The sequence below is a fragment of the Teleopsis dalmanni genome, chromosome 1 (genome assembly GCF_002237135.1).
Source record: "Teleopsis dalmanni isolate 2A chromosome 1, ASM223713v2, whole genome shotgun sequence".
NCBI classification, from domain to species: domain Eukaryota; kingdom Metazoa; phylum Arthropoda; class Insecta; order Diptera; family Diopsidae; genus Teleopsis; species Teleopsis dalmanni.
The window spans coordinates 1,362,972-1,374,595 of record NC_051846.1 but is presented as its reverse complement, the minus strand read 5'-3'; the positions used below and the strand labels follow the sequence as shown (position 1 = coordinate 1,374,595).

The 11,624-nt window shown below is 29.4% G+C and overlaps 1 protein-coding gene across 2 annotated transcripts; it reads left to right on the top strand.

Moving 5' to 3' along the window:
* Window positions 1-4,980: 4,980 nt before the first annotated feature.
* LOC119669422 (probable cytochrome P450 6v1) lies at window positions 4,981-9,153 on the top strand. 2 transcript variants are annotated; one of them, XM_038079306.1, is made up of 4 exons: window positions 4,981-5,076; window positions 7,312-7,933; window positions 7,999-8,802; window positions 8,859-9,153. In XM_038079306.1, the coding sequence occupies exons 2-4, from the start codon at window positions 7,466-7,468 to the stop codon at window positions 9,135-9,137; spliced, it is 1,551 nt and encodes a 516-aa protein (XP_037935234.1). In that variant the 5' UTR covers window positions 4,981-5,076; window positions 7,312-7,465; the 3' UTR covers window positions 9,138-9,153. The 2 variants fall into 2 exon arrangements, with proteins under 2 accessions (XP_037935234.1, XP_037935232.1); XM_038079304.1 differs by lacking the exon at window positions 4,981-5,076 and adding an exon at window positions 7,050-7,208.
* The last annotated feature ends 2,471 nt before the right edge of the window (window positions 9,154-11,624 follow it).

The following is an 11,624-nucleotide window of genomic DNA, read 5'->3' as shown; positions in this document are numbered from 1 at the left end:
AAAAAATTGTCCCCATTCTGGATGCTTGCTGGTTGCTTGAATGAATTACATTTTAATGTGTTCCTCGCCGTATTTCCCACTGAAAATGTCAGCTTAAGTTAAGCAAAATCTCTGGCAGTTTCTCACTTTAAATTTTTTTGTCAACATTCTTAAGATACAAAGTAGTAGATTTCTTATCTAAAGAACAACTTCCACTACAAACAAACAGACAAACAAATGTGCCTATTAAGTAGATTTACATAAACAGACGTACTGAGTTGTCGAAAAAAACAATTGGCATGAGTTGCGAGCAAATCCTGCAAATGTAATTCAAGTAGGTCCTTAAGATATTAGATACAATTACGTTATCCTTATATCTGATGGATATTGATATTAGAAGAATACTGATGCACGACTTCCGTTGATTGTGCACAATAAAACAAAGATGTGAACAAGAGAGGAAAGGTTAAAAATCGTCTTAGTATCCTGTAATATCCTTTCAGTGCTTTCAGTGTCTTATTTTGCTCTTGAGTTGCATACGCAAGTATAGTTACATATACCTGTCCTATGTTAGTGATTATGTTATCCTTTTGCAAATCTTGAGTTGCAGTTTAACACACAAACTAATGTGACAGATTTTTTTTCTTTTGAAACAAGGATACTCGAAGTTTGAAGTTGTTATGATGATGTAAGTGACTTGGGAATAACTTAGCTGTATTGGTGGTATCAGTACGCATATTTGATGTGACGTACTCGAAATTTGTCGAATTGTCGGTTGATGATGTTGCGTTTATGGAAGGAAGTACTAATTTGTTACGTCAATGAACCATGAAGCGGCGGCATTTTCATCTTTCCACTTTCTTGTTAGAACGTGTGAAGGGCGCTTTAAGAACTGCTACAAAGTAACTCCTTATAAAGTTGTTGATACATTTCATAACCTTGTTGTGCCTTTTTCTAGTTTGTTTTGTAGTTTTGTTATTTTGTTGTTGTATTTACAGTATTTTTTGTATTGCATCTGAGTCCTTATGCTTCCTGCTAACCCTCCATTTTTAGTGAAATTTCATTTCATTCAAATTTGACTGTTGTCTGTCAAATTATCATTTGAAATCTTTTACAATTTATTTTTATTTGTAACTTTATATCCTTGATATGCAATTTTGAGTTTCCTTATTTACAATTAAATTTGTACACCAACTTGTCTGCTCTACAGAAATGCTAATTTTTTTAAAATCAAAACCTATATTAACAATTCAAAACCGTGGCCTACGTACCCAGTCAGGAAAAAGGAATGGATTCTACTATCATAATATAATCTACAGTTAATACACTGTAAAAAAATATTTACTATTATTTTCCATATACATACACTCATGTGGTTATAAGAGAGAATGAACACGGAAATAAACTGGTGAGACTCAGTGCTTTACTAAAAGAGTCTTCCTTCCTGTTCTTGCTACTTACAGCCAAAGATGGATTTAAGATCACGTTTTGTCTACTAGGTTGGACAAGGGAAGTCTTATATATAACAAATCTCAAATTTCATTCTCAGATTTCATTCGTTTCAGATAAGAAACGAGAATATTCCTAGTTTAAGGAATAAGATGAGTCTATATAAGAATAGACATGACTCTACATCATCTTAAAGCTGAGTATACCATGAGAGTCCACATGCTTTACTTTGAATTAGAATTATTCTGTAAAGTGGAATTATAGATGATCAGATATTTCTTTATTTTTCAGGAAAGCACTTGATCTAGTTTCCTAGTTTCGGGATTGTGTCCATATTGTCATTATTTAAGAACTCATATCAATCAATATAATAATTTTATGAGAAAAAAACATTTGACGCTATTTTGGCTTAATTTTACTTTGACTAAAACATAAGAATATGATATTCATTAACTCAGTTCATACCTTTCTTAGTTTAGAAATCCGTTAAATACTCGAGTTCGACAATATGTCCAGCTGTTCATAAAATATCATACTCTCTATCCAATATTCTTAGGAATGGGGAATTAAAAAGAATTTATTTCTACTTAAAGAAGTTCAGCTTTCTTCCACTTCACTTAACTAATTTCAAGCAGATTTTGTGTCTTTCGCTATGGAATTTATACAATATGGTTCCTGAAATAGCATTACTGTTTCCATGATATTATACTTATGGTACTAAAAGCTACATATTGTTATATATTATTATCATACTGCTTGTCATCTTACCGGTGGATGACATCAACTTATTTATGCATATTATTAGTATCTTTATAATTTAAATAAAGACCGTGACGATTTTATTGACAACCGTCAAATCACAATTAATGCAATATGTTTTCAGTTCCTTTAATGAAAAAAATCAAACAAAAATTTAAAAGTTTCAATTTATGAAAAACAATCACAGAATCTGGAAAAAATTGCGGAGCAGGGGAAAATGTTTGTTATGCTATCAAATAAATTGCCAAAGGTATCAAATGCAAAGCATCGTTGCACTCAAACTGTCGTGTCATCATAATAAGGATGTCACACGCATTACATAGTGCTTACAATAAGGATAACGGGGATGAGCAGAGAAACTGTCAACAAGGATAACATTACGGTTACACAATCTTTACCACCGGGAAAAATTACTTTTATGAATAAATTGGTGCATTGGGCTGTCACAATGCAATTTAGGTAAACGAAGCGCAGCTTTGAATTTAATATATACAAAGCAAAACCTTTCCATGCATTTGCGGAAGATGAGAGTTGAAAAAAGTTAATAATTATGTATATGAAAAATATACAAACACTCCTCAGCGGTAGACCAGGGTAGAAACCAACACAGACAAACATAAATGACCCAAAACAAGCATAAACATTATGGCAAATGGGCATGTAACAAATGGGATGACAGAAAATGGAGTTATCACCTTGAAGGTAGGGTGCCGGAGATTTTTTTTGTTTAAAATTTATTTTTTTTTATTGTAAAATGTCTAGAAAAATCCCAAAACTAATAAAATTATGGGAATAAATATGTAATAAAAATTTATAATTAACTAAAGGGGAAGAAAATAAATACCAAATAAATTTAAATAATTTAATTTTTTTTCTAATTTAATGATTGCATTTAGACGATAGAAACAGGCATTAATGGAAAGATTAAAATTAAATAAAAATTATTAAAAGTATATAGACAATAAATAGAAACATTAAATTAAAATGAATTTTTTTAAAGTGAGCTATTCCAGCTTATATTTAGTTCATTTGTATTATAGAGATTAAAAAAATTGTGTCAACTTTAGATACTTTAGCTGAGACTTCTAGAATTATTAACCCGGCTGTATAGTAGTTATATTAAATACTTATGCTACTTATACTTATGATGAGATAATTGGGCATTTACCTATTCTATTTATTTAATTTTCTATCTATTTTCAATCTCTATCTATTTTTATTCCACAAAGCGTGACTTGCAGTATTTCAATAGGGAAGGTTCTATAAAGTAGACTTCAGATACTTAAGTTGAGATTTCTAGAATTATTAACCCGACTGTATAGTAGCTAATCAAATACTTATGTTACTTATACTTATGATGAGATAATTGGATAATTATCTATTCTACTTATTCAATTTTCTATCTATTTTTTATTTCTATATATTTATATTCCATATAGCGTAACTTGCAGTATTTCAATAGGGAAGGTTCTATTCGTGACTTGCAGCACATCAATGGAGAAGGTTCTATAAGTTACATATATACTTACATATGTTACATATATATTATATATATATATATATAACATATATATTATATACATGTATATTATATATGTATATAATATACATATATATTATATACTATGTATTACATATAGTTACACATATACTTAATCAATTTGAGAAAAACCATTGATCTCGCTATATTTGTGAATCTCTTGTTTGTCAATAAAATCAATATCATATACATATAATATATCTCATTGTATTTAAAACTGTTCAGGAAAAAATAATTAAATAAAATTTAGGTCAAGAGAATAACATTTGAGTAAATAATATTTCATATATAATTATATATCGTAGCATACAGGTGAAATTTGTCTCAGATATATAAGTGTTAGGTAGGAAAATTATCATAGAAAAATAATCTATAATTATAATAATAAAAAGTGGTTTTAATTACACATACAAATTGATTTAAATAATAGTTTCCACACATATCATTAATTAAGAAAAATTTAATTGCATTATTTAAATTAACACGAAACTATTAATTACATACGATTTGTAGTCAATTATATTTTCCAATAATTAACATAATTATATATAATTTACATAGTCAGCTATAACTTAAGTGTAGAGTACTTGAACTTCGGCAATGCCATTGCCTCCTAAGAAAACTACTTACCATGTTTTTATACTTCGAATCTGACATCCGAAAGCATAATATTTCTCTCAGCATTTTTGTTTAGGGCTTCTGTGTACTGCTTCGCTTTATGATTATCGACTGCGGACTGCGAACTGCGGACTGCGCTGCTTTCGCGTATAAGCGAATAACAGCATACAAACTGTTTCGCATACTTTCGTTCTGTTTTGTTCTGTTGATGTTAACCAAAAACAAAGAAGAAAAAAAGTAGACATAAAACAAAAATTAAGCACAAAATGAAGAGAGAATAAATTAAGTATAACAAACAAAAACAACAAAAAAGATATGAAAAAAAGTGAACAAAATAATGTGAATGACGATAAGTGAGATCATTTGTCATGTCAGACTTTAATGTGTACTACAAGCGTGTTTCCATATGGTGAGCAACGAAAATTATATATTTGACATATAAATGATGTACTTTCGAAAAATTTATGTTTTAATTTTATTTTAAAAAATTTATCATCACTATAACTGGATAAAAATAAAATTGAAATAATTTTTATTAGAAATACAAATTTTAGAATTTTCTTTGTTTATTATTATAAATTAATTTTTTATTATAAACAATTGACTTTTATGCTTTGATAACAATAAATTTAGTTTATTATATTGTTTAATATATATTTGTTCTATAATATTAATCGGTGCTTTTTCAGATATTGCAATAACATACATATGTATATACTTATATACTTCATGTAAGTACGGATTTATATACAGCATTTGTTTATTTTAAATTCATACTTTTATTAACTAATTTTATATTAATACAAAAAAAATTTTATTCGTGTGATGCTTTATTGCCAATGTTGTGTATTGGATTCATAACTTAATAATATAAGCCTAAGTATCGCTTATACTCTGTTTACACTTCACAATTAGTGAACCGCAGTTAGTCTGAATGGGATATATAAAAATAAGTTTTTCCACCATATATAAAGCAAAAATTATTAAATTTTAAAAAAGTTTGACTTAGCAAGTGCTGTTGTTAATTACCAATAAACAACTAAAATTGATAAATACACAAAACCAGGGTTCAATTTTGAGAGGAGTTCAATTTCAAAAACTTGTAATTTAAAATATATTTATGAAAAATTTAAGCAATAAGTCTTTCCTAAGATTACTAATGACTGACTAATGAGTCAGTTTGATAATTCATATGATTAATATAATATTTTAAATGTTGATATTTTGAAATATCTTCAGCATTATCAGTGTTCTGATTCAAATACATTGTCATAGGACACAGTGAATATAAATAAAGATATAAAGAAATATATTAAAGAGATATTTAGAATTTAATAATAAAAACATAATTAACCCCATTTTTTGTACGAAATAGAATTTTTTCATAAAACACACTGATGAATACAAAGGAAAATCGGGTTCTAAATCTCTATTAATATTTTGAATCATTTAAGCTTTTATTCAATTCAATGTTTCTATAATAGTTTTGAATTAATTTTCGAAACTAAAAGTTTTTGAATTTATTTCTTGACTTTTCTTTTTTTAATAATGACATATATATTTTTTATTCGACATAATTTAGAGCGTCGAATTACATAATATATTAAAAAATATTAAACAAACTTTGAATTTTAATTTTAACAAAAAGTGTCCTATAGCCGCATAAAAAATATATAAAAACCATTATTAAAAAATTAAATAATATAAAATACGTAACTAAATGTGGGACTGGAAAGAGCGTTGATTATTATTAATTAGTATTACCTTTAACAAGTCTGTTATATTGTTTAGATAATATTTATTTAAATTATTTTGGTTTTGTTGTTGGGATACAAAAAAATATCAAAAATAATTTTACATTTCATCATTTACCCGTGGTTTCCTTGGTCTTAAGAAATAAATAATAATAAACAATATTTACATTAAATATTTAAAGTTAAAATAATGAAAAATTTTTTAAAATTATAACAATAAAATAAAAAAAGCATAAATAATATGTACTTATATAAATATATTCATAATAATTTTAATTTTAAACGATTTATTATTTTTTTTTATAATATTATAGAAATAATTTCTATATTTTTTTTTGTTATTATTTTTGTTTATTTAGTTATTTTAATTAAATAACAGTTGCTAACAGAATTGTGATCAACCCTGTTCAGACTGGAAATCTTAATATACATTAATTTAATATTTAATTTAAAAATTAAGGAACAATTTCAGAATATCTTGTATATAGAATTATTTAAAATTCATAAGAATTTTTTTTTGTTTAAAATGGTAACATTTAGACATATTCTCTGACTTATTTCGTATTAATTTTGATGCAATTAATTTTGATTTCATTACAACTAATTTTATTGTAAAATTTTTTATTTACAAATTTTTATATAAAGTTATAAAAATACCAACACAATGTTCCAATAGTGCTAAGTGGGTTTTATATATAATACAACCTATATTAATACTACTAATTTCATAATTTTTTCAGTTGGCATTATTCCCAACTACATATATATTACAATGATTTCGCTTTAACAATTGTTAATCTTTTTAATAATATTTTTTAATGCATTTCACAAGTGACAAACAATATTCTTCTAACCTGAAATATTTTTTTTTAACGCACGCACTGACCATGTGACGAGCCCCTTTTTTACTCAAGTATCAAAGTGCTGTACAGGCAGTTATTGCCCGACTGAAAGTGTAGCGCAGACAAACCACAAATAAAATAAAAATAGATTAATTCTTTGTATGAGTCAAAATGTGTATTGTACCTTATCAGAGCTTATACTCGTAGCGTAGGGGTTTTGCAGCAGAGCTGCCACAGCTCAGTAGTCGTACACGTTGTTTTGATAAAGTAAGAACAGCCGGTTCTGTGCAGAAGTTATTTTATTTATTAATTAATATTTTGTATAGTAAATAAATAATTATAAACTGAAATAATAAAAAATAAATTTTAGTAAACAATAAGTAATCGGCATGCCTGTGTGGAAGCGCTGCACTTAAAGTTGGAATTCTAAAGAAATCGCGTGGTTTTCTGTGGATTCTGTTGTATCTCGTTTTTGCCATTTACATTGTGTGGCTGCTACGTCTGCTGTGTTTGCGGCAGTGGCCATGGTGGACTCTACTACAATTTTGCTTGTTGTCATAACAATTCTGACAGGCGTCTTTGTTTGGTCGCGGCGTACATATGTTTACTGGCAACGACGTCGCGTTAAGTTTGTGCGTCCAACACATTTGCTGGGCAATCTAAAAGAAGTGCTGAAGTTGGAGAACTCTTTTGCTCTTCAATTACGGAACTTTTACTTTGACAAGCGCTTCGAGAATGAGCCACTTGTTGGAATCTATTTATTTCATCAGCCGGCGTTGCTGTTGCGCGATCTGGAACTGGTGCGGACTGTGTTAATAGAAGATTTTGTCAGTTTCTCAAATCGCTTCGCCAAATGTCATCAGCACCAAGATAATATTGCTAGATTTAACTTATTTTTTTCGAAAAATCCAGAATGGCGGGAAATACGTACAAGACTTTCACCCGTTTTCACAGCCGGTAAGATCAAGCAAATGTTTGCGCTTATGGAGGAGGTAGGAGCGTCAACAAATCTTAATATACTAAACAACAATTGCTATACTAATGTGTATATTTGCAGATTGGTACCGACTTGGAAATATATCTCAATAAATTGACCAGAAATTTCGAGAAGCATAATGCACCAATTGTGCAGGTTAAGGATATATGTGATCTATACAACACCGATATGATAGCTAGTCTGGCCTTTGGTTTTCGTTCGTATAGCCTGCGAAATACACAAACAGAAATTGGTTTTCATAGTCGACAGATGTTTATGTTGAGCTTTAGACGTGCTATAGATTTTTGTGTGATATTTTTTTTGCCAAAATTTGTTAAATTACTAAATGCCAGATTCTTTGCTGAGGATCATGCAGATTTTCTGCGTCGCACAATAGTCAGCGTCATCAAGGAACGAGAAAATTCCGGTAAAATGCGTAACGATCTCATCGAAGCGCTGCTAACGCTCAAAAAAGAGGCCGATCTTAATCAGGATGAAACACATTTCACACATCAGCCAGATTATTTGGTGGCACAAGCTGCTATATTCGAAATCGGTGGTATTGAGACTTCTGGTGTTATGGCTTTTGCACTCTATGAATTAGCTAAACAACCAAAGATACAGACGCGTCTACGTACAGAGATATGTAGCGCATATGAAGCTTGTTCGGGCAGTTTAACTTATGAAAAAGTTATGGAACTGCAGTATCTAAATATGGTGGTCGATGAAACTCTACGAAAGTATCCACTTTTGCCATTTCTGGAACGTGAATGTACGCCTATTAACAAAAAACGCTTCTACTCATTCCGTCCACATGCCGAGTGTTATGCACGTCGTGGTATGCCCGTGTTCATATCAAATTTTGCCATACACTATGATCCAAAGGTATCTTAAGCTATATTTGTGCATTTTAAAAAATATTTTAATTTGATTTTTTGCAGTACTGGCCCAATCCAGACCTCTTCGATCCAGAACGCTTTACAACAGAACAGAAAAAGACACACAAACCAATGTCGTATTTGCCTTTCGGTGCTGGCCCACACAATTGCATTGGCATGTCCATAGGTCTGTTGCAGCTGAAATTGGGACTCATACACTTCTTACGGGAACATTGTGTAGAATTTTGTGAAAAGACTGTTGATAGCATTGAATTCGATATGAAATTCGCGCTGCTATCAAATAAAGACGGCATTTATTTAAGAATTGTTAAATGTGTATAGATTAGGAACTATTTAATTTTATATTATTTTTAATATTATTAAACTTATTTTATTTTATTATAAATATTTAAGTATATAGTATATATATGTACATGTGTTTTTACTTTTGTACAGTGTGTATGTGTGTAAGGTTTTTGTGTTTTTTTTTTGTAAATAAAAACATTTTTAATAAACAGTTTTGTGATTGTGATTCTCACTATCTGCAATTAATCAATATCGTGTACGATAACTTATCAGTTAGCAGTTTGAACTTGATGGCCTGATGTTCGCTGCAAAAAATGCCCAGTCATACTCAGTATTGCCATTGCCGAACTTACTCAGCCGCCTTCTAACCGCCTTTGCTTTTGCTTTAGGCACTTTCGTTTGTTGTGCTGCTGCTTTTAGCTTGTGTGCTTCATATTTATTTACTTCAATTTTTTTAATAACAGGTTTTTTTTCTTTTTTGTTTGTTTTTAGTTAGCATTGATCTCCGTTTGCTTTGCTCAATAATGAAAAAAGCACTCTCCTTTGCTTTGCTTTGTCATTTGTGACCTCTCTTCGACGCAGCGCATACTAATGCTATTGCGTCATGAATAATTTCTTCTCAACATAATCACTTGCAATGAGTGTTATTACTTTTAATACATTTTCATCCTCTCCGAAATTAGAGCAACAACAGTGGAAGCAGAGCGTACATGCAGCAGCGTACATGGCGGCAGCAGCTCCAAATACAATATTTCACAGCAATCAAAATAAAGCAAAAAACCAAAAATATTTTTATAAAAGAAAATTAAAGAACGTTATTAAATGTTTTCAATTGTTTTGTGGCGAAACTTGTTTATTCACCCTACGATTTATTGGGCGTCATATGGACTTTGTTCAGAGCTTCGTTTTCATACTGAGCAATATGTAAATTTTGCTTTATTTATAGGCATTTCGAAACTAGTTCTATTGACCAGTTGGCCAGGTTTATATTAACAGTTATCGAGCTGAGTGTTTATTAATTTTTTTCTATTTATAACGTATAATGATTATTTCTTCGCTGTTATTGAGGCTGTAATTAATTAACCGGAAACTATTTAATGACTAATGAGTTGATTTGTAGTATGATATTTCTAACACGTGTAAGGTGCTTGTGCTATAATAAAAAAAAAATACTTCACTGTTTGACCCTATAAATATAATTTAATTGGCAACTTTAACTTAAATATTACAACATACCTTAATTATTATAACAGCTTAAACCTTTCAAAACTAAAATTTTAACAAGAAATCGTTTAGGCACGACTAACTCATTTAAATGCAAGTGAAGTAACCTGACAAGTCTTCACTTCTCGTATATGTTTCTTAGGTAAGATAAGAGACAAAATTGACATTTTTTATTTTTGAATGACTTCAGTTTAATTTGCGTCTCAAACTTGCAACATATTCTATTCCTACACATGTAGGTCTCTTACAACAACGGGTTAAAGTGTATAAATAGGGGTTTTAAAGAGGTAATAACATGTTTTTTTTAGAGTTTCCACATGTGGGTCTTTGGCAACAAATGGTTAAAGCTTACAAACATGGGTTTTAAAGTGGTAATACTTTTTTTTGATTAAAAGATACAGTGGTTTTAAAGGGGTAATACTTCTTTTTGAATAAAATTTACAAATTTTATGTTTTTAGTAAACTTGATATAAATAAATAGGTCAGTCAATATTTTTGTCTGAGACTTACTTTCCTAAATTTCATCTAAACGAGATGGATCACAATTTTTAAACTTTAATCCGTTACTAGTAGAGATCCTAGATTGTCTGTGTTGCAAATTTGAGCTCAATAGTTTTATTATTAAACTAAAATTCTTCAGAATTAAGTGTCTGACAGTGATAGAATATTATTAATATGGACGTATCCATAGTCTATAGTTCTCTATCTCTTTTAATGGGATAACTTCTGAGAATTCAAACTCAATTCAACGTTTATATGAAGACATTTCTTTAAAGCAATATTTATATCTAATATAAGATGGACTAAAATATTTTAGATTTTTAAATTCCAAAATCTTTTAGGTTCCATGAGGCTTTAGCATGCCACTCTATATGCAGTAACAGTTGCGACAGCTTTTGGTTCCCAAGCTAGAGTTCTATATGTGCTGTTGTTCGATTGGGCCACAAAATTTGAAGATCGAGAGACTAAATCTAGATTGAACCCAGTTTTACCAATCGAAAATGCCATAAATAAAAGAGACCGAGTTATCGAATGCCACACATTTTACTCTAATGAAAATAATACATGCAATACTTTATTCAAATAATGAAAAAAACTATATGTACTTTTCCACTAGAACTACTACAATATTATTACCACAACGGGCCATTATTTGTGCTCAAGTGAGCTTTCTTGGTAAACAAGACAGCCAATCCAATCTAAACTAACTACTATTATGTACTTATATATTGTTTTAACAATTGTCTTAATTTTTTTCACTATTTTCCATTTACTTAATTTGACAAATTATGAAAATAG